This window comes from Tachypleus tridentatus, chromosome 10, assembly GCF_004210375.1.
Source record: "Tachypleus tridentatus isolate NWPU-2018 chromosome 10, ASM421037v1, whole genome shotgun sequence".
Classification (NCBI taxonomy): domain Eukaryota; kingdom Metazoa; phylum Arthropoda; class Merostomata; order Xiphosura; family Limulidae; genus Tachypleus; species Tachypleus tridentatus.
The window spans coordinates 27,875,259-27,900,500 of NC_134834.1; the positions used below are offsets into that span (position 1 = coordinate 27,875,259).

General features: G+C 35.2%; 1 protein-coding gene across 1 annotated transcript; it reads right to left on the reverse strand.

Annotated features, from left to right (window-relative positions):
- Window positions 1-4,972: 4,972 nt before the first annotated feature.
- Window positions 4,973-19,510, reverse strand: LOC143228942 (uncharacterized). Its single transcript, XM_076460443.1, has 2 exons — window positions 19,312-19,510; window positions 4,973-7,345 (listed from the first exon to the last, which is right to left on the reverse strand). The coding sequence occupies exon 2, from the start codon at window positions 7,314-7,316 to the stop codon at window positions 6,873-6,875; it is 444 nt and encodes a 147-aa protein (XP_076316558.1). The 5' UTR covers window positions 7,317-7,345; window positions 19,312-19,510; the 3' UTR covers window positions 4,973-6,872.
- Between the last annotated feature and the right edge of the window lie 5,732 nt (window positions 19,511-25,242).

Genomic DNA, 25,242 nt, shown 5'->3' on the forward strand with positions numbered 1-25,242 from the left:
TGTCTATTTTTGTTCTTAGCCTAATAAATATAGCGTAAACAGTATAATAACTTTAATCACAAATTATATATAATTAAGGAAATGCCAGAAAACCTGCTTAAGCCGGAAATTTTATTTGGTCCCATGCGATTCCTCCTTAGACAGGTTTTACTGTGTGTCCAGTCCTAACATTTTGAAACAACAAACACGAATTCTAGTATTATAAGGCCTGGCATAGCCAGGTGGTTAAAGCACTACTTGTAATTCGAAAGTTCGAATCCTCGTCACACTTATTAGCTGTGCAAGCATTATAGTGTTGTGGTCAATCCCACTATTCGTTAGTAATAAAATAGCCCAAGAGTTGGCGGTGGGTGGTGATGACTAACTGCCTTCCTTCTAGTATTACACTGCTAATTTAGGGACGTCTAGCGCAGATACCCTTCGTGTAGTTTTGCGCGAAATGCAGAAACAAACAATTCTAGTATTATTGTTTAATTTCTTTAAAAACATACGATTTTTAAAAATATTCTTTGAGTTAAGAACTGGGCTTTGTTATACATGTTTTGTATGATGCGAGTTTCAGTGTGGAAAGATGTATTGGTTTTGTGTAATACTAAAATAGAAATACGTTACTGAGAGTGCCTTCCACTTTATCACAATTATATGTAAATACTGTAACATTTATACTTTATCTGTCTGGTTCGTAAATAATAGAAAAAATATTTTGTTGACTTTTTTTTTGTTTCAAAGCTGGATTCTGAAAGGTTATTTTTGAAACTAGATAACTCTGCTGTATTAGATTATAGTCATTAAGTAACAAAAATATAATTAGTAATGTTTTTGTTTTTTATTTTATGGAATCGTAGAGTTCGTGGACTGTATGTAGAGATGTTCAAGGTACTCAGTAGACATAATACAAATATTCAAGCTAAAATTAAACAATGACCGAGTTTTATTTTAAAGAGGATTGCCACTCAATTTCATTTCTTTTTCTACCAAACATGGCAGGAAGCCATCGCTCGAACACCAAACTAAAAAGTGACCAACCCATAAATTGTTTACCTTTCTAATTATTATTATTTTAATCGAGATCCTTACAACTAATTATTAATAACGTCAGTGTCGGGGCAGTGCAGGATTGTTTGAATTTCGCGCAAAGCTACACGAGGGTTATCTGTGCTAACCGTCCCCAATTTAACAGTATGTAAGACAAGAGGGAAGGCAGCTAGTCATTACCACACACCGCCAACTCTTGGGGTACTCTTTTACCAATGAATAGTGGTATTGACCGTACATTATAACGACCCCACGGCTGAAAGGGCGAGCATGTTTGGTGCGACGAGGATTAGAATCCGTGACCCTCAGATTACGAGTAGAACGCCTTAACCCACCTGGCCATGCTGGGCCACAATGCAGGATGCCATTGCTTCGTTTAGTCTTAATAACTAGTAGTAATTAAAAAATAAATTAATAATTTTTGTGTAAACGATATAATCATTACCCTTTTTAGTTAATTTCTGTTTTGTTTTTTTGAAACAACAATATGGTGCTCCTTTAAAAAGGTCAAGTACGAGATTAAACAGGAATTGTCAGTCAATACTGAATATTAGATGACTGTAACATGTTGAATATGTAATGCTTTGTACATTATACAATTGGTGTCTCTAAGGAGCCAATATCTATATTATGTACAAAGTGAAGAAGTAAAAAATAAATTTAAATAATATCCAGTTTTATTACACACATTCACATAATACACTCACTTTTAATCGGGGGAAAGAACGTTACAAAACAATATTTTATAAATGTAAAATTATATAGGGACGGTAGTGCCTAAAAGAATGCAAGTAAGAATATAGGGATTATACAGGTATATGTAGATCATCACTACAAAATTTTTAATATTAAAATTTAATGTTACATTGTAAAATGCATATTTAACTTTAATATTACTGTAATTGGAAGTTATATACTCTTGACTACTGTTATGCAGTTTATTTATCATAATATCATTGTAGTGACAGGGTAGGGATCAATGTGATACAACTAAGAGCCTAGAACTTGCGTACAGTGTAAAGCATGTGGAGTCAAAATTTGTTCTTATTGTTATAGACTCTAACTATGAGGTTGGTATATTTGACCGACCCCGTTACAATTTTGTACTTAGGCATTTCACAGTATATGGTTATTTTTAAATAGCAATTAGATGTCCAACGTAGAGCTAGATAGTCTTCCATTTTGGTAAATAGTTTAGAATGTAGTTAAATAAATTTTCATTCTTCTGTTATTAAACTTTATATACGTTCTAATGAATAAATGAAGTAAAGAAAGTTTACATTGATAGTTTTTTAGATATTCATACTCCTGTTCTACAATGTGCCAATAAGATACTGCCAGTGTGTGCTGATGCTAGATAGACAAACTATAGGATCATCTTGCTCGTCACTGGTAACGTTTAGGAGACTTATTTGATGACTTCTCTATCAATCACTGTGGAGGGGGAAGACGTGTAAAAAGAATATATATATGTGTGTGTGTGTGTTTTTAACAAAATTCCTAGCTCTTACTTATCCATGAAACGAATGAAATCATAAATAACTTTTTATGGTGTAGTATCATGAGACTACAGAGACTTAAAAATAAACCAAAATATTTTTGTATGGTAAAGGAAATCGATTTCAAGTAACGTGAGATCCTCTATTTTATTACAGCGAATTGAGTAAACAATTGAGAGGAAATGGGAAGTATAATTCAAGTAAATATAAGAATGTAATTTTTTAGAAGAGGTGGGGTTAATTTGGAGGATCTCACTTGGGAGAAGGATTTTGTAATTAATTTATCGTAAAGTAAAATCATGTACGTTGGGGAAGAAATCAGTTGGTATTAAATTGCATCATTTACTGCTGAATTAAAGGAGATGAACAAAACATACATTAGGTTACATCAATAGATGTCGTCCATTGCAAAAACAATTTGTATTTTTAACGACAATTGATCCTTAAATAAAGGTAAAGTTGTCTTAAACGAAACTGTTACCATTCTGAGTAAAATCACTAACTTGAATATTACTTGATTGTCATTCAATGTACAAGTACCAGACTCACGACTGCTCTAAAAGATTTCCAATTCTTCAAACAGCAGGATTTGTTCTTTCATGTTTAACCGAACCATCATTGAAAATTGATCGTTGTTCGAAAGAGCTCGATAATGTTGTTAAGCAGACGTTTGATATCCATCGTTAGCTAGTTGATCTATTCAAGCTTGGTATACAGAAGTAAAGGTAACACAGAGAGACAATGACTTGATCGATGAAAGAACATTTACCAAACAGATTATTGCTGTTACTTCCTCCTTTTCGTTTTTCCTTGATAAAGATCTACCATAAAATTTGCACTTGAATTTCTGAAAGTAAAAGTTGATGTGGCTTTTTTTCTTTAGATCATTACTTATTAAACAGTGAACTTTTACTGTAGGAGTTTAAGCCTAATGAAATCCTTAAGATACATCTCTTACATCATTTCAGTATATTTCAGAATATTATTATTTTTTCTCTTGTATGATAATGTACAAGATAAACGGAAAGAAAAATGGCGGAACAATTTCTTATCCGAAAAATATATGAAGAAATATTGTGACTTACGATGTTATGTTTTAACTACGTGTTTTGTGTGTGTGAGATATAAGCTGTTTCTGTTGAAGTATTTTTTAAAATTTTGTTTAAACAAGTTATTCCATACAACGTCTCTGCTCATGTCTATCTCTAGATTCTCTACTTTTTCGAATTTGTCCAAGCAAAAGACTTGCATTCTAACGTATTTCTAAAGCCTGCTTTGCTATCTGTGTTGTTAATCATTGAATATAATCATGTTTAAAAGTAACATATTTCATTAAGTGGGTGTAAGGTTATAATACGTTCTAACAATACATAACTTAAAATTTTATTAACCATTGTTAGAAAGTAACTTACTGATCGTTTCTAACCTAATAGTTCTCGATTAAACCATTGTTTAACACAGCGTAATTTTGGAAAGTTCTTTGATAAATTCATATGCTGGTTATTATACGTTTAGTTAGAGCTAAACTTGAAATAGCTTTTACTCATTTCACTCAAGTGTTCAGAACTAATACAAATATGTCAACTTTGCCATCTTGTTGCGTGAAAATATATTAGTAATGCATACAACAAGATATCTCACACTTAGAATTCAAACTAATACTTTGTCCAATAATATATATTTAATCTTCGAGCACAGTATATCTTTATTGTGAGTCCGTCTTAAATAGTTTTTGTTTTCACAACATGAGTGTTTGGACGCTGCAAAAAAGTTTTATAAAATCTTAAGATTTCTCCCTCTAGGTGTTTCGTTAGTTGTCACACTTAACCAAAAACACAATAAAATAGTCCTAATAATATTTGAAATACCACTAATTTCTGTTTTCCACTAAATAATCAAATACTATACCATATATATTTTTATGTTGTTTTTCTAGTACTTTAAGTTTTGGAAGGTTTTTTTTTGTTTGAGTTAACGAATTACACCTCAAGTGTAAAACCCTAAGATCGAGAACGATCAACATAAATGTATATTGAAATTATTAATTAATAGTACCATATATTTAGTAATATTTTTCATACTTTTGTGAGGGTTAGTTTAGGTTAAAATACTGCCGACCTCGAACATTAAAACGATAGAGGATAAGTAGATTGGCTTTGGTGTTTTGATGAATTTCGTGCAAAGCTACAGAATGAGTAGTAATGCATCATCTACGTATTTAATTCTTTACAAACAATCCACAATACCACCTTTAGCTCTAGCGATATGCTTTTGATTTTAGAGACCTTATATTGTATTTTAGCTAAATAGCCAAAACCTGGGGTTCATTCGTTGTGTTTTACTACCACCACCTTAGAGAGCACACAAAGAAAAACAACAGATAATTACACACTTCATATTTTTACATTATTTAATGATATTTTTGAATTAAAATCGAACATTTTTTTTACATTTACACGTATAAGGACAGTGATCCAATATATAAACGGTTTATTATTAGAAAAAGTGGAAAATATTTAGTTAAATATATATCTTAAAATCTGTCATTAACTATCAACAATATGCGAAACCACAAATGACGACACGAAAAATTCGTTTTAAGGAAATATATATATACACAAGGAAAAAGCAAACTACATCAGTTTTGTGCTAAGAGTTATTTACCAGTAACGACACTTAATAGATTTGCCTTAATTAAGTCCAAAACTTAGCATACTTGAATCTCCATTACGATAAATGAAACAGGTACTGTTTTAATAATTTACGTTGACTAAAAGCCTTAAAGTTTATTTATGACTTACAATATATATTGATGCCACGTTACTACAGGAAAACCCCCTTCTAGAGGCAGAGGTTCCGATATCAAAACATATGATCCATTCAGATATCTGTAGTGTGTATTGCTCTTATAAAATATTAAACTTTTTGTATGCCTTATCCAGCGCCATTGCTTTGACATATTTCTTTTAATTAATTATACTGTTGAATTAAATATTGAAATGTTTCTCACAACATCCTTTTCTGGTTGTTGTGGTAAACACCAACACTTTTACTATGACTAATTGCTAACCGATACATTTCTCCTAATTTATTATGAGGTTGTACTAAAGCCAAAACGTTTTCTATGACATATTATTATTAGCTATGGGATCATACCAAACATTTAAGATACCTAAACGTTCTTCAAGGGGACTAAGAAAGCTTACGTCAGACAATAGTTACAGAAGTTTAGTCTAGTAGCTAATCCAACCATTAAGGAAAAAAAAAAAGTACAAGCACAATATCAAAAGATATGTCATTCTGTATGCCATGTTGTGTCAGAAGATTAGAGGCACAGTGGTATGCCTGCAAACTTATACTTCTAGAAACCGGGTTTCGATACCCGTGGCGGATAAAGCCCAGATAAGCCCTTTTATTTATGCTTAACAACAAACAAACAAAACAAAATCAGAAAATCAACGTTATTGGTTAAAACGCCCTCTGGAGTGGTTACATGATTCCTATAGAATTAATATTTTGTGGGCTATTGTAAAACAAAGGGAAAGCTCGCTTCTGATGCCACCCACCATCATTCTCAACTGGTTCCGTGGTTAGAATTTTTAAAAAATACCAAAATATTAAAATCTGTGTAATCCATTAGTCCCATTAACTTCCTCATTTTTCATTATCAATTAGGAAATATGCGAGAAGATGACATACGTAGCGAAGTGCTCAAAGTTTTCTCGAGATTCTAAATCTTGAGATGATTCTTAAAGAATTTTCAATGGTAACACATCAAAAGTATCCTTGAATTAAATTCTTTAAATTGTTTTCCAGACAAATGGACTGTAGAAACCCTGCACACCTATTGAGTCAATGTGCGTTTTTCTAATAGCAAAGCCACATCGGGATATCTACTGTGTCCATCGAGGGGAATAGAACCCCTGATTTTATCGTTGTAAATCCGTAGACTTACCGTTGTCCCAGTGGGGGACTATTGACTCAGACCTCTCCGGATTCATTTGCTAAGTTTTCGACAGTTGGTTGTCCTTAGAGCAGTGAACTGCTGAAGTGATGGTCTAACTCATTACGTTTTATTAAAACACTGATATTAATAATTGAAAGGAATGTATTCCTAATTATTTGGCAGCATAACCTAATTTAAATCAGCCGTGAAGAAAATCCTAGTATTGGTCAAATTGTTTTATTTACGTTTCAGTCATTAGTTTTATTTAAAGTTTGCTAAACTAACAGCTTAATTGTCTTATCCCTCTTTTATGTCCCAGAAATAATAAACAAAAACTATTACGGCCTGTGACGTTGTCAAATGGATCAATGTTTTTGATATCAAAATTTGTCTTAAGTTTCGACCACCGCTGGTGGTGCCATCTGTTGGATGGGAGGGGGTAGATTATTTGATTCCTGATGGTAAGGGGACCAGGCCTGAATGTGTCCAGATGGTGGCTGATACATGAATGGAGGAGGAGCTACTGCTGTATGGAAAGGAGTAATTGGTTGTGAAGGTAAAATCTTCCTGTCTTCAACTGGATGGACAGCTGCTTCGTTTGAAGTTTCCGCCAGGTGGCAACAGAATCCAAACGCACATCCTAAGAATCCTAGTGTCAGACAAAGAAACCCAGCTGCCAAAACACCTACAAGGAACCACCAGCTATTGTGGTCTGTAACAGTAGTTGATCGGAAAATAGATAAGACCATCGCTATCACTCCAGCAGCGACCACCAAGATCCCAGTGAGCGTAGCCGCACAGGAGGCTCCATAACACCCTCGTATTCCCGGTTTCATTACAGTGCTTCAACTGTCAGTTAGCTGCTCTATTAAAAAAAAATAAAATTGCCAAATCTGTAAAAAGTCACGGAGAAAAACGTGAAGAAATATGGAAGATGCATGTTGTATGTCAAAAGAGCATTTCCGAAATAGTTTTTACTTCAACCATATTCTGCTATAAAACCTAGATATTAACAAAAACTGAAATTGTCCTCAGAATTGGACAGAAAACTATGTGGTCAATAAAAATTGGGGTAGTCCTTAAGGCTTAATGGGAAACTTTAGCATTAGCAAAATAAGAAGCTGTTTTAAGATTTAATAGATAATTATAAGGTTGATTAAAACTTGACGTTATCCTTAGTGGAAAATGTGTGTGTGTTTTTCGTATAGCAAAGCCACATCGGGTTATCTGCTGAGCCCACCGAGGGGAATCGAACCCCTGATTTTAGGGTTGTAAATCCGTAGACGACTTACCGCTGTACTAGCGGGAGGCTTATTGGAAAATACTAACGTAATTAAACAACAACAACGAAAGTTGTCCTTAGAATTTAATAAAAGGCACTAGTATTAATAAGATCTGGACCTGCAGGTTGGAACAAACGACTAAAATCTACGGGTCACAGGATAGAAATCAGAGCCCTTTCAGCTGCTAGGGCGTTAGATGCGACTTTCAAATTCCAGTTTTCGTTGGCAAAGAACATATATAGCCCAAAAGTTGGCCATGGATGTTGTTAATCACATCAAATCTAGAGTAACTTTATGTAGAATTAAAAAACAAGACAAAAAAACCCTTTAAAATTCGCGGTTGTCTTTAAGACTAAACGGAAAATACAAGGGTGTTAAAAACTAAATTTTCACCTTCAGAGTTGACGGCAAACAAACACCAGGTTCACCAAGAAAAACAAAGTTGGAAAATTCTAATGCTGAAAAACAAAACAAACGAACAAAGTTCTCCTTACGACATAATGGATTTGAAAATTTAAAACTATTTCATTAAAGATTAACTGAAAGTTTTGTGGTAGCAACGAACGTAACGCCGTTCTCAGGCATACAATGGAAATATAGAGTCGTATTAAATGCCATAACAAGTTCCCGAAAGTCTCTGGAACAAGAGTTTCTTGCGACTTTCTCACATCTATACACATTATCCTTTCTTACAAAATGTCAAAAGACAGAATAGTTTCCCAATTTTTCCTTTTTATTCTCAGTTCCTTCCCCCTGTCTCCAAATTATCTATATCAAAATATTTTTAAACAAATGGTTTGAGAATTTTAGGGTCAAGACTGACACAAAGGATCCATGGTTCACGACTTGTTCAAAAACGCATTTTAGAGCTACAAATGAGCTTTGACAGTGACTTTCACATTTAAATTTCTGGTCAGAGAAGAGTATCCAAAGAGTTGACGGTAGGTGCTACTGACTAACTGCCTTTTTCCTAGTTAATCAGTTTAAAATTAGAGTGGCTGTGTAAATATGTCGTGTGGAGTTTTTAAGGAAAATTCTTAAAATAAAACTATAAAAATCTTCGATAATTTAAAAATTACTGCAATCTCTTAATGATTATGGCCTGGCATGGCCAAGCGCGTAAGGAGTGCGACTCATAATCCGAGGGTCGCGGGTTCGCGCCCGCGTCGCGCTAAACATGCTCGCCCTCCCGGCCGTGGGGGCGTATAATGTGACGGTCAATCCCACTATTCGTTGGTAAAAGAGTAGCCCAAGAGTTGGCGGTGGGTGGTGATGACCAGCTGCCTTCCCTCTAGTCTCACACTGCTAAATTAGGGACGGCTCGGTGCAGCGGGCTAACAACCTGCTCACTTAAATACCTGTTGAAGAATCCGCAAGCGATTGCGGCCCTACGTTCCTTGATGGAATCTAATGGTGATAACTAACTAACTTAATGATTAAGGCTACTGTTACCCGAGCTGTTTCTTGAGTGTCTTTTCAAAAACCAAGTAGTGATTCCTAAATCCTTACGAAACGTTGCAAAATTCATAATACGGCAGAATTAATTGTAAGATATTAAATTTTTAATCATATTTTTATATTTCGTTTTTTTTGTTTGTTTGTTTTGAATTTCGCGCAAAGCTACATGAAGGTAATCCCTAATTTAGCAGTGTAAAAGTAGATGGAAGTCGGCTGGTCATCACCACCCACCACAAACTCTTGGGCTACTTTTTTACCAACTAATAATTACCTTCCTAAGGCGTCTTCAAGCGCTTCAGTTTATAAGACACGATTATTTGGGGTTATAAGACATAACTCTGGGTTATAAAATATAATTCCATTGTGGATATTATTATTTTTAGAAACAAGGCATGTATCTAATTAACATATACGAAAACATATTGATAGTTTTATGCAACAGCTTATAAGGGCATATTGTTGACCAATGTCATAAAAGCACGAAGATTTGATGTTTTGATTTTGTTTATTCGTTGCTAAGGGACGAGCGTGTAGCAGGAACAATAGAGCGCGTGATGCTTGAAGATTATGATACATGTATTTTTATTTTTAATACTACGTCACTAGGTCTGTACTTCGTGCATTTATCGTATAATCACGACATGAGATTAAAGAGTATTACATACGTTATTAAATTCTTTATGGATTTCTGGAACTTTCTTATAAGACTAATGATAATTTAAAAAAATTGCACACGTGCCTCAATTTTACCAAATTAATTTTTTTTTAAATATTCGTGTACTACAATTAGCTGAATATTTTGGCTTATATTGAGTTTCAGTGTTTTTTTCTTAAATTTTCTTACTTCAAAAGACATCTTTCTTTTCCACAATAACTGTATTTGCAAACCAAAAATATATTTTAACGTTTAGATTACTTAGATCGGTTTCCCCGCTGGTACAGCGGTAAGTCTACGGATTTACAACGCTAAAATCAGGTGTTCGATTCTCCTTAGTGGACTGAGCAGAAAGCCTGATGTGGCTTTACTATAAGAAAACACACACACACTTTGAGCGGGAGATTAAACACAAAGTGATAGCTTGTAAAAAAATATAATAATAAGATAAAAACTTTAACATGAATTAGTAAACATGTGGAATTCTCATGTTACAAAACAACAACAACAAAAGTTGCACTCGTGCAAAGGGAATCTTATTTCACAGTTAAAAAAGATTTGTTTAGCATTTATGGTAAAGCTGCTAAGGGTATCTATTACTCTCCTTCATTTTGAATTATGGACTAGAAATAAGAGCTAATCGTTACCATCCGCCATTTACGCTAACAAATCGACTGTCGGGCGACTTCATTTGGAATAGCATGAATGTAAGTTTCATTCTTCAGTTCCTTGAGGCTGCTGCAGAAGATGCTGTGGATAAATTTATCTCTGTGACCTATACCTTATTGATTTCATTTCCAGACAGAGATCCTTTTTGATTATGCTACCTACTGTTGCCTAAATCATTAGGACAACTTTTGCAACTAATCTGTGCATTCATAGATTCTTATCTGTTACAATATGCCGCACTTTGCTTACTACGGCTGAAGTACGACTTATTGCAGGTCTTTCTCTAGATAGTTCTGACGTCTCACGTTGATCTTTCTTTGTCCTAGTGCTGTTAATTGCAAGGGAGATTCCCATTTTGGACACACTTCTGTGATTTGAATTTATGGATATTTTAAGACAAACTTTGTGTTCGGAAGCTCTGAACACATTAACGTTTTATAACTGACACATTGTATAAATGTTCTTGCACTAAAATGTATCTAATTCTACTATTAATTAACATGAACTACTGTCTAAAGCAAAATATGTAATTGAATTGAAAAAAAGAAAACAAAATCAGATGGACAAAGAGTAAGACATAAGCACACCGTTCTTACGTCCTGCTTATAAAAATATGTACTATTTTATCAGTTGAGTATTCTCGTTAATAATGGTATTTTCGGCCGTAAACTTAATAATTTATCACGAGGTAAAGGTAAGCTTAGGAGATTTAGGCTAGTTTTAAACCAATATAATAAATAAGCGAAGCAAATAATCTTTAAAAACGTAATGGTATTAAACATTTCTACCAATATTGTTAACGAAAGCAGCACTAAAGAAATAACAGTGTTGACCTTCTGTGTAAATCATATAAAAATATTTGTAAACGTATGTATTAAGCTAGCAATGCAAAATAATCTTATTAACGAGCCTGATAGCCTCTCAGTGACACAGTGGTATATCTGACATAGGGTTTCGATACCCGCGGTGGGCAAAGCATAGATAGCTAATTGTGTAGCTTTGCGACTAACGGCCCGGGATGGCCTAGCGCGTAAGGCGTGCGACTCGTAATCCGAGGGTCGCGGGTTCGCGCCCGCGTCGCGCTAAACCAGCCGTGGGGATGTATAATGTGACGGTCAATCCCACTATTCGTTGGTAAAGAGTAGCCCAAGAGTTGGCGGTGGGTGGTGATGACTAGCTGCCTTTCCTCTAGTCTTACACTGCTAAATTAGGGACGGCTAGCACAGATAGCCCTCGAGTAGCTTTGTGCGAAATTTCCAAACAAACAAATTGCGACTAACTTCAAACAAACAAACAATAAGCCTAATGCCTTCCAGTGACACAGTGGTATGTTTGCGGACTTGCAGCACTAGAAACAAAGTACAAAGCTTCACAATCAAGAAAATATAACAAAAACTGTTTTGTATTCCAACTCACATTGCGAGCTAGAGCAACTGTTAAAAGAAAGAATAGGGTAAAAAACGCTTTTAAAGAATATGACGTATTGGCCAACAGGTTATAGATGTATGAAACATGCATTAAATTTTCTCCTGACGTCAAAATATTTCGTCAATCAACAAAGCAGTCAACTGTATATTAGGCATCTTTAATTGTACACAGATTAGTTTATTTCAAAAGAAATACTTTCTTAACTGTTCCTTATTTGATTTCAGAACGCACTAAACGGTGCTCTCTTCAAGTGGCGACTTCCACTGATATTAAAAGTAACCAAATTTCCAGTACACATACACACAAAACATTCTACTTTATTTAGATTTCTAAAAAAATGAAAAAAAAAATTGAAATATAAAATATTTATACGCACTGTTTATATTGTTTTTTTTTAACAGGATTATTCAAGCCACTTGAAGTTTAACAACGTAATAAATAACACAGCTGTTAAGAATCAGAAGTTTGATGGCGTGATAATTAAAGTGCTTAATAAGAGTCTTACCAATATAACTGGCCCGACATGGCCAGGCGCTTAAAGCACTCGACTCGTAATCTGAGGGTTAGGGGGTTCGAATCCCTGTCACACCGAACATGCTAACCCCTTCAGCCGTGGGGGGAATTATGATTTGACGGTCAATTTCACTATTCGTTGGTAAAAGAGTGGCTCAAGAGTTGGCGGTGGGTGGTGATGACTAGCTGCATTCCCTCTAGTCTTACACTGTCAAATTAGGGACGGCTAGCACAGATAGCCCTCGAGTAACTTTGCGCGAAATTCAAACAAACCAATACAACTCAGCGAGCTAAACTTCTAGCTCCATTAGTAGTGTGCTGAAGTAATAATAACAACAATAAATGGATTATTTTATGATCATATGACTAAGTTTAATTAAATTCGTTATTTTTATAAAACCGAATGAACAAGTATAAAAACTTGACACGGTAGTGTTACAACATTCTTAAGCCTTCCCTCAGGGGTACAGCGACATGTCTGCGGACCTACAACGCTAGAATCCGGGTTTCGATACCTCTGGTGGGCAGAGAACAGATATACGTTGTGTAGCCTGGTGATTAATTACAAACATTTTTAAATTTCTTGAAAATTTCTTATTTTGACACATAAAACAGCAATTTTTATGTTACAGTGGAACCCTTCTAAGCGGTCACCCCTTGAAAGCGGTCATTCAATCACAGTCCCTTTTTTTGTTTACATAATTCCTAATTATGTACAGTGGAACCCCTCTAATCAGGCCAGTTTGTCTCAGTCCCGAAGGTGGCTGCTATAGAGGGCTTCCACTGGATTTTTCAAAAGTAAAATTAAAATAAAATATTTCTGTGATATTTCTGATATTGTACAAATAATATTAAACGTTTAAAAGGTAAGTTCACAAAGTAACTTACACATAAGGTTAATTATTTTTTGCTATACTGAGTCTATTATTATTTAATAACTTCTGAACACACTGGGATTTTTTTGTTTGTTTGTTTCTGAATTTCTCGCAATGTTACACGAGGGCTATCTGCGTTGGCCGTTCCCAATTTTGCAAGAGGGAGAACAGCTAGTCATCACCACTCACTGTCAACTCTTGGACTACTCTTTTACCAATGAATAGTGGGTTTGACCGTAACATTATAAGGTCCCTAGGCTAAAAGGGCGAACATATTTGGTGTGACGGGGATTTTAACTCGCGACCCTCATATTACGAGTCGAGTGCGTTAACCATCTGGTCATGGCGGGCCTAATTAAACACTTGATATTATTGTAAAGTTTGTTAGCACATTACGTTGCGTGTTTAAAATAATTATTGTTATTAAATAGACTGCGAGTATTCTGCGTGTAGGTGTAACTAAAGAATTAGTTACTTAGCAGTCCGCGAGAATTATACAGAAGGTGTAGTTAAATAACTATCGTTATCTAACACTAAACGAAGATATTCTGTTGAGCACAGTTGCATAATAATTATTTTTATGAGTCTACAAAATTATATTTTGTGAGCCTACAATGTAAGGTGTCGTTTAAAAAAATATTTGACACACTGTGACAGTTAGGTGTAGTTAAACAGGCGTTATTATGTAACAGTCTGCGACTGTACTATGTAGGGTGTACTACTCAATTATGGTTACTTCATTCACGAATGTACTGTGAAAGGTTAAACAACGACTTAACAATACACAAAATATGATAAGGCTAAAAATAATTAAATAATAGAGTGTACTGTTGCTGTTACGTAACATAGTTGATGTCGTATCACTAAAGTTCCAATTAACTTGAATTTAATTAAATTACTTTAACGTTCGAAATTTTTTAATTAAGTAACATCACGCTGTAACACAGCTAAGGCTTACCGTGTTAATAAAATGAGTCCTAAGTCAGCTGTTTGTCATATTTTTTATCATCTACATAACAGAACGGAATCTAATGATTTCTGGCATTTTGGAAACGTGAACGTTATTTCCTTTGGTCGAACTAAAATTTGACCAACAGTTTACACTTATAACGTTTCAGAAATGAATGTGTCATAATAAGAAGTATTGAGAAAAATAACCAAAGGTTGATTTATTTTTTTTAGTTTAGAAATAACATTTAGCGTCACTTGGGATTAATTATTGGAAAGATAAATACAACATAGCACTCACTTCTAAAACAAAATATTTACTGAGATTGGTTCATTGAACATTAGATACTTGCTTGATTGAAGGACTAGACGTGGTGAACTGTAGGTTGGGTCATACTGTGCCTAATCGCACTTCATACTTTCGAACCGTGAGTGTTATAAAAGTGACAGTCAAACCACACTATTCGATTAAAGTACTTCAAAAGGTTACAGTGTATGATTAGAGGACCTCAAGTGATAACACTATTTGATTACAGTGTTGCAAGAATTGGCGGAGGGTGTTCCTGGCTAGCTGCTTTCCATTGAGTCTATAGTTACAAATTAAGGATGGCTAGGGCAGATTATCCTTGCCTAGTTTTGCGCAAATGTTCAAAACAAATTTGTATTGATAAGTAGAGCATGTCGATAAAACATTATTTGTTATTTTCAACAACTAAATATTAACACTACTGGGGTTTAACGAACAGGTTCGCAACTACTACGTTCAGACCAGATTCAAGACTGCTATCAAGGGAGAAGACAGCAAGAGCCGCTGCCTATACGGTTAATCAATGAAATAGAAGGATTGATCTACTGATGTTTTTAAAATCTCTCTCTCTTGACCCGGCATGGCTAGGTGGTTAGGACGCTGAACTCCTAATCTGAGATTAGCGGGTTCAAATCGCCGTCACGCCAAATATGCTCGCCCTTTCAGCCCTTTCCTGCAAAGCTACACGAGGGATATCTGCGCTAACCTTCCCTAATACTAGAGAGAAGGCAGCTAGTCGTCACCACCCACCGTCAACTCTTGGGCTACTCCTTTACCAACGAATAGTGAGATTGACCGTGACATTATAACGCCCCCACGGCTGAAAGTGCAAGCATGTTTGGTGTGACAGGGATTCGAACCTGCGACAGTCAGATTGCGAGTCGAATTTTTTTCTCTTTGTTCATGTTAGTTATTGGAATACCCAATTCAAACTGCAAGTTTTACTAAACTATTTGTGTATAAAAGTCATATTACATAACTAGGGTTTCTCATTTTCGGTTTGAACAGACAAACTGTTAAAACACTTGCCGATACAAAAAAACAACAACAAAATGAAATCGTTTTTTCTCTCCAATAAACATCGGAAAAAGAAATTGGAAATGGACATTTAGATATGACATCTGTGGTTATTTTTATGACGACTGCATTGCTTTGGAATAACTAACCTGAAGGAAAAAACAAAACGAAAAACATTTTGTCCGTTTGTGGTAAGTTTGTATTTATAGTTTCATATAAAATATTAGCTGCTCTTAGAAAGATTTAACATAAATAAAACTATACTCTTCAAAAAAAGAAACGCAAAAGGCAAAACATGAGACAAATTTTTAACAAGTTTATTCCGGGTAGTTTTGTATAACATGTGTGAAACTTTGCACATTCACTGCTGAACATCCAAAGTCTGCAAAGGCGAAGTTCACGCTCACTAGTTAATGTTTAACGTCACTCAACGTCAATAATGAGTATGCCCCCCGTCAGCATCAATAACTGCTTGACATCTCCTGCCCATGGAAGCGATGAGATGACGAATCACATCCTGTGGAATGCAAAGCTGCTGCAAGCTGAGGTAGAGTCTGCGGTTGAGGTTGTCGCCGTCGCAGACGTCGGTCCAACTCGTCCCAAAGATGTTCGATGGGGTTTAAATCTGGTGATCTGGAGGGCCATGGAAGAACGTTGATGTTGTGGTGTCTCAAGAAGACAGTGGTGAGTCGGGCTGTGTGAAGATGGGCGTTGTCATGTCGAAAAACGTCGTTGACGTACACAATGATGGGTTGCACATGGGGCCTAAGAATCTCGTAGACGGTTGCGTACTGTCTGATCGGAAATCCTACGCAGCCTTGGTATGGTTGAGGCAGTAGACGTCGCAGTGGTGGTCCTATCCCGAAGGTGACGTAACAGGATGTTGCGATCTTGCGCGGGCGTGGTCACACGAGGTCTGTCAGATCGTGGACGGTCACGAGTTGATCCATGTTGTTGGTGACGATTCCATAGCCTTGTGATGGTGCTTGGGTGGACATTCACAGCTCTGGCAACATCTGATCGAGATTCGCCTGCTTCCAAGCGACCAATGGCGTTGTTGCGTTGTGCTTCAGTCAGTCTTGGCGTAACTATATTGCGTGTCGGTGGTTTAACACTGAGCTATGGAAACCGAGAACCCGTCACTTTTATAGGGATTTTGCACATGTTGCACTTGCAGAAAATGCAGATCTCTCAAACAGATTTATTGGACACGAATGCGTTTTGGTGAAAATCCGATGTTTTCCTCCGTTTTCAAAGTGCACAACTTTTATTGTCATTTTGGTCTGACAATCAGTGCCTTAACACGTGTAACATCACATACTCTGAGCTTGTAACGTTATTACATATATTTCTCTTTAAAATAACAAAAATATCCCTTTTGCGTTTCTTGTTTTGAAGAGTATATGTTTTGAACCTGTTATTATTTCCATAAGGAAAATTAGCGTGCAGAGAATATGTAATGTGTTAGTATATTAAATTACAGATTAAAAGCGGAAACTCCGCAAAACAGATTTTAAAGGTATCTACATAAAATTAAAATGAAACCCTGAAAAACACAAAATTTTAAGATATTTAAGTAAAACTATAAAAAGTTAAAAATAAACAATAAAAACAGAAGCCGTATTTATAAAAGTATAATAAATTTAAATTTTATCAGGCAAATCACTGTAATTATCTAAGCTGAGCCACAGAAGAAAAGAATTTTTAAAAATCTTAAGCGACTCGGGTTTTGTAGTTTTGAGTTTCTTTATTTAGTATTTTTTTGTTTGTTTGTTTTTTTGAATTTCGCACAAAGCTACTCGAGGGCTATCTGTACTTAACACGCTTGGCCATGTCGGGCCAGTATGTTTTGTATCATTAAAACTTTATATATTACTATATAGCTAGCTAGGCTACGTATATATTGATTCCTACTTGTCTTTACACGAAATATAAAAATATTTTTATCATACTTGTGCGTTTTATTTTTGTTAGATATATTTTATGTCCATTAATATGAAGTATGGTATACTGGGTTCGGTCTTATCACCCATCAGGATCTCTACCAATCTACCCTCAAATCTAATTATACGTCTAAAGTAGCGCATATATATATATATATATACACACACATACTAGTATCATTTTCAATAAAAGAAAAGAACCATCGCAACCACAAACTGTAGAGTACTATGAAAGGATTAGAGTCATAAGGTTCGTTTTGTATTAAATACAACTGTATTTAATGATAACTGAATTGTAAGGATAAAATAAATAGTGTAAAATATAAATCATAGGTTATAACTGTTAATACAAATGGAAACAAGCAGGAAAATCATAAAAAATATGTATTGTAGGAGTAATAAATTTCGTGTTTTATTGTTTTCGTTATAACCAATTATAACAGTACATATTCTTCCGGCTACATCTAATGGTAGAAGTTTCCACTTCTTAAGTTTCTCGGTCCAGCATGGCCAGGTGAGTTCAGACGTGCAACTCGTAATCTGAGGGTCGCGGGTTCGCATCCCCGTCGCACCAAACATGCTCGCTTTTTCAGCCGTGGGGGCGTTATAATGTTACGGTCAATCCCCCTATTCGTTGGTAAAAGCGTAGCCCAAGAGTTGGCGGTGGGTGGTGATGACTAGCTGCCTTCCCTCTGGTCTTACACTACTAAATTAGGGACGGCTAGCGCAGGCAGTCCTCGAGTAGTTTTGCGCGAAATTTAAAAAAACCCAACAAATCTTGAGTTTCTTTCCTCATAGCAAAATTCCTTATATATGTATAGATCAGTTAGATTTTTTAGTTCGTTTGATGGATAGCGTAATATTGATTTCTGTTGACATGCTTATTATTCGTTCGAGCACGTCCTCAAATCGATTATCTGTCCACCTGTGTCCGACTACGTGTAAGGTGACATCGTTACTATCATTTGAGAAGCTTTCTATCTCTTTATCCCAGTGACGCACAACGCTAGAAACCGGGTTTCGATACCATTTGTGTAGCTTTGTGCTTGCTTACAACCAAGCTTTCTGAAAGGTAGTTTGTATGTAGACCCATATAACCCATGTGCTCATCTATCCTGAAATTATGAACATATTTTTATGCCGGCGATTAATCTAGTTTGGTTTGTTTTGAATTTTACGCGTAGCTACAACAGGACTATTTTCACTAACCATCTCTAATTTAGTAGTGTAAGACTAGCGGAAAGGCAGCCAGTCATCACCACCCACCGCCAACTTTTGGGCTACATTTTTACCAATGAATAGTAGGATTGATCGTCACTTATAACGCCCCCACAGCTGAAAGGGCGAGCATGTTTGGTGCGACGGGGATTCGAACCCGCAACCCTCGGATTACGAGTCAAGTGCCTTAACCACCTGGCCATGCCGGGTCTAATTTGGTTTGAATGACTCGTGATACAGACGACAAGAACCACACTCGCAGATGACGTAAAAAATGAAACGTACCCAATTTAATAATTTTAAACTGAATGTCAAACTAGTTTTTGACTCTTTGAAGGAAAGCGGACATACTGAGGAATGATGGGTAATTCATTTAATTTCTTAAGACTTAAAGAAATGTATTGATTTTCCCTTTAACATGCAATCAGCACTGTCAAAGTTGGTAAGAGCTGTTCGCATCAGGTTGGTTTGATACACGTAACATATACAGACAAAAATCATAAAACGAACGCCTTACCTTTATTGAGCTCAACCTTTTGCTACTGCTCTATTTTATGACAGCTAAGTAAGTCGAAAATAAAAGCAGTTCTGAAAATTGCTGTTGCACGAAGTTTGTCACTATTTCAGAATATCAGAGCGCCCTCTAACAGAGTACTTTGACACTAATGCATGATGTCATGAGCGAGAACCAGCTTCGAAGTTCGTAAAAGCGCCACGACACTTACCGGAGACTAGCAGTTAACTTTTATACTTATACATTTACCGACTTCTTGAGTATGACGTACAACGTCTTACCAGTTGTTATTATTAATTAACGAATATAGTTAAAAAAAAATCAAAATTCTTTGAAAGAATCATCTCAGCGTCGTGAAAGTAAGAAACAGCTGCAGATTTGTTACCATGACAACACAATAATAAACAGACGTCAACAATGGCTATGAAATGGTTTTATCAGGTTTCGGCGTTTAAACTGTAACTTGGAAGAAAGAAGCGAGCAGAAGATATTTTCTCAATTTTTGGTTTTATTGTTAACTGGAATATTTTTCGACACATTTATGACGAAGATGTAAAAACAGTATCTTACCGAACATTTTATTTTTTCTCTACACGTATGTAGGTGAGCGGGAAGGGGTAAAATAAAAAAGAAACATTACACATTTAAATCTTACTGTTATTTGACACTTATGTTCCTTTTAGTGGCTCAACAGTACGTTTGAAAACTTGTGCGAAAAATTCGGTTTTCGATATCCGCATTGTGTAGCTTTGTGCTTTAAAAGAAACAAATTTTTAGCGTTCATACGAAAATAATTTATGGTAAAACTCACAAAGTTTCGTTTGATAATATATGGAAACATTTATTTCCATATCATTTTTTATTTCCAGACTTTTTTGTGTCTGAGAGATACAAAATTGAAGCAATTTTTATTTTCCTATGCGAAATGCATAACAAAACGTATTTCAACTGCTTTTCTCCAAAACACGAATGACCTTGATGCCTAACTGGCTACGTTCTCTCTACACTCGAAAACCAGACCTTGAATTACCTCATGTTCCTCATTTATACTCAAGTACCAACTTGAAAAACAAATTAACTGTGCCATCTTTTTAAAAACTAGTCAGTTCTCTTGTAAAAAAAGGATGTGCACGAGTCTCAAAAGCGTCAGACTATAAGGTAATTAACGCTATCCACGATTCTTGCTGGTTATTAATAATGTCACTATTTTCAACTCGAATATTATCTAATACATCAAACGGGTCAAATGGCTAGGTAAAAGGGCTCCTGAGGCTCAGACCTAATTTAAAGCTTCTATCCCAATGAAGGGCGTCTAGTCAGTGGCACTCAATGCCTAAGGGATTACTCTTAACCGAATAGTTGAATTCTTTATTATATATGTAAGCCCCCACAGATAAAGTGAAGGATATTGCGTTTCGACTTAACGATAAATAGGTGTTTCTATGCGTTTAGTACCAACTTTTCGATTTACACTATCCACCTAAGTTTCTGTTAACATATATTGTCTTTTTTGATGACGAGAAACTCACTTGAAATAAAAATGTATCTTAGAACGGCTGGTATGGGTACTAACACTTTTATTGATAAGGAGAGAACAACGTTTCGACCTTTCTAGGTCATATTCATGTTCTCTCCTTATCAATAAAAGTATTAATATCCATACCAGCCGTTCTGAGATACAGATATTGCCTTTCTTTATATAATACAGCGGCCAACTGCTATTATTTTTATTCATTTTGTTTGTTTGTTGTCAAAGTTACACAATGGATTGTTTGTGGTCTGCTCACTACTAGTATCGAATCCCGGTTTTTAGTGTTATAAGCCACCCAACTTATCACTGAGCCTGGCCCGGCATGGCCAGATGGTTAAGGCACTCTACTTGTAATTCGAGGGACACAGATTCGAATCCCCGTCGCACCAAACACGTTCATTCTTTCATTCGTGGGGGCTTTACAATGTGACGGTCAATCTCACTATTCGTTGGTAAAAGAGTAGCCCAAGACTAGCTGCCTTCCCTCTGGTCTTACACTGCTAAATTAAGGACGGCTAATGCAGATAGCCATGGTGTAGCTTTGCGTGAAATTCAAAAGAAACCAAACTAAATGAATAATTTGATTTGATAAACAGAAATAAACCTGAGATCAAAGAGAAAACAAATGCACATACAATAAAGTATCTGTTATTCTAAAATACAATTGTATACAAAAGGAAAATACATCCATCCAATAATAAAATAAGAAGAAATAATAACCAATTATAGAAACTATCATGAATACAAATTAAGAAAGTAAAACTTGTCATTTCCAACAATCAGTGGCGACTAAATAAAAACAAACCGATCTTAGTTCTGGTTGTGAACTTGGAAAGCTTCCAAACGGATAAGGAAAGGTAAATTTTCCAAGCTTGGAAATTTGTCATTAGTTTGATTATCGACGCGCTACTACACTGAAAGACTCTCGCTAACATTTTCCGCCATCTGGTAGGAAATCAAAGGTTTGCTGCATACCAGAGAGCAGTGAGGGCATGTACTAGGGTGGGTGAATTTGTAAGACTGACATGTTTTAGTGCTCTTAAAAATTCTTATACAACTTTTGCTCTTCATAAAGTCCACCATGGGCCATGGTAGTCGGCGTTCTTGGTGTTTTCTGTTATCTCATTGCCCACTTTGGAAACAGGGTCGAAAAAGCAGGCTTCTAGCGAAGTTGTTTTGTTGTTGTTTTTTTAATCACATTTGCCTCATTACAGGGGCGTAAGATACCAACTGCAACTAAAATACCCCCTGTAAATATCGACACGACCCCTACAAGCAGAAAAGCAACCCAACGGATTCGATCGCTTCAAGGTGTGAAGCTCGTATTGGTTGATATCAACCCGACTCCTCCACAAATTAAGGTGGCTCCTATCAAATAACATGTCAGAACCAAAAACGGAATGATTTCCATTGCTAGTCAACAGTTCCAACGAAGCCTACGATGTGATAAAAACATATATATACACACACATTTAAGTGATTCTGAGCAAAAGCTGCCTTATTCTATCACTAAAACAGAAGAGGTGAACATGTGTTGTTTTAAAAATGAATGTTCATAAGTTTAAGATGTTCTTTGATGTGCACGAATATTGTACAATCTTGTCTGCTTTTTGAGTTTTCAAATAATCTAAAATGGTTCTATTAGTTTTTCATCAATCTTAATTTCTTTGATTGTAACACATCCCAACACTAACCTACCTTCTTCAGTGATAATATGACACAAATAATGTTTTGAAAGGACCGTATTTTCCTGCAAGTACAGTTAAGTTTCATTTTAAAAGTTCCAAATCCCTTCTCCTCCCTATGAATCACTTGTAAGTTTACGAACTTATAACGCTAAAAAAAAAATATATAAAAATTGAGGGTTGAGCTCTAGTGGTGGACAGAGTGCAATGATTCGTTGTATAACTTTGTACTAACAATGATATAGTTAGAGCCCCTTGCGGAGGGTGCTGAATCGATAATCTATTTTCAAATCTTTACAGTTAACAAATTACTAGGACAAACATGCTAAAGTTTTGTTTCACAAGTTTTACTTTATAAATATATTTCTCTTCCTGTAAATGGCGTGTATATAATGTTACAGAGACCTGAAATAAGCAAATAAAGCAGGTAAAAACACAACTATTTTTCTGACACATGTCTGGTAATCTAGTCGAACTGAAAGACTTCTAGAAATTTCTTTTAAACATTGTAACTGAAAGACACTAAGTAGACATTTTCTATACTTTAAAAATTGTCAGTGCTTTTGAAGACAAGACGATTAACGTAATTGTCTCTGAACAACCAGTCTCTTAAAACAATAATTGCGGAAAACCTAGAAGGGTGAACAGGAGACGTATTAAATCATGAACTTAATTTATAAAACATTGGTCGTTGAAAACTGGAAAGTCATTCCATCAAATAATTAAGAATGTTGTAGAAAAATGGATAGTCTTTGAAAGGCAAAGATAATTATGATGTCAATATGTCGGTCAAGGAACCTAATTATTTCTCTAGGTCTTTATGTTGGTTATTTAATTTTTCCCTATTAGCGGTCTTAACCATTTATTTATACCTTTAGTTTCACTATTATACTTGCAATGTTTATAACAATGATATATTTATTTAATACTAGCTGGAGTACCTGTCCCCTATATGGAAGTTAAGCAAATTCATGATTAATAAAACGTCATACTAGGTCAGGATTTTTTTTTTTTTTTTATAATTACATGTAAGAGAAACAAACTGCAAAACGCAGACTGAAATTTTCCCATTGAAACGCCATACAAATTTTGGTAAAGATCCATCCACACTCTGCGAAACAGTTACATGGACAGATAACAAATAGTACTATTATATTTATACAGAGGAAGCAGTTAGTAAACAACATTCTTTGACATGTTATTACAATTCACAGCTTTAACAGTAAGCAAGATTAGTTTTTAGGACATGTATGACGAAAAGTTAGTTTTAAAAACTAACCTTTTTTACTGTAAAAGCTGTTAATTGTAATAAAATATATTTTATCAATAAGTAAAGTCAAAATGAGACTATTAATTATTTCATATTGTTTAAAGTTTTTATAATTAATCTGCAACTGTATTTTTGGCATTGTTGCTAGTTGTAACAATTTTGACCCATGTAGTGTTCACGTAACGCTGTCCCTTGATAGTGTTGTCGGCTGTAACAAATTTAACCATGTAGATAAAAGGTGTAGAAAAAAAAAAGCCTATACGTTACAGATACATTTATACGTAAATGATATTTTAAATATTTTAACCAACGTTTCGCTTCTACAGCTCCGTTAGGGTTAATACACACAACTGTTTTATATTAAAATATTTATTAAATTATAAAACTACTTATGTAGGTAACGTGTCGCACCATTCACTTTGCTTTTATCATTTTTAATATAACGAGAGAAAAGAAGTCTGTTTACGAACAGTATAGGCCTCGATATATTCCAATATTTTAATGTGTTGGTCATGTTAACTTCATAAAATAAACTTTACCATTTTATAATAAGCAAAAACAGGCAATGTCATTACATTAAAAGTTCAAATTAACTTCACATGAATAAATTACTAGGTAGAATGTTTAAACTAAGCTGAAAAGCTGTTAAGCATAACTTTATATTGAAACTATAGTTATTAAAACTTTTATTTGCTAATAAATATTAAATTGTGAAAGACATGCTTTATAAAACCATTTATAATAACGTATCTAACCAGTAGATTCACTTGTAGTTTTTACCCGTCTAGATCTAGATTTGTCTAGATCAAATGATTCGAATTAGCGTGGTTACACAAATTAGATAAGAAAGTTATTCACACAGAAGTAGCAACACAACAAAATTTCACATTATTGAGAATAAAGTGATTCATCGTTTAAAGTTTCGAGTACTTGTTTTTCGTATTTAAGACACTTTAAAACAATGCTCTATATAAGAAACATATATTTTTGGAGTTTATTATGTATGCACAACTTATTATACATTATTGAAAATCAACACATTCCACAGAAATGTTTGTTTTTGTTTTCGGAAATTTCGCACAAAGCTACTCGAGGGCTATCTGTGCTAGCCGTCCCTAATTTAGCAGTGTAAGACTAGAGGGAAGGCAGCTAGTCATCACCACACACCGCCAACTCTTGGGCGACTCTTTACCAACGAATAGTGGGATTGACCGTCACATTATACACCCCCACGGCTGGGAGGGCGAGCATGTTTAGCGCGACGCGGGCGCGAACCCGCGAATTACGAGTCGCACGCCTTACGCGCTTGGCCATGCCAGGCCAAATTAAGGTTATAATAATTTATTAACACTTCGGAAACCGAAGGCGAATTTAACTAAGTTATGCTAGTTGAGAGACGTGAAGAATTTAAAAGGTAAGAACCATTTCCCTCCCCTCAAAAAACAAAC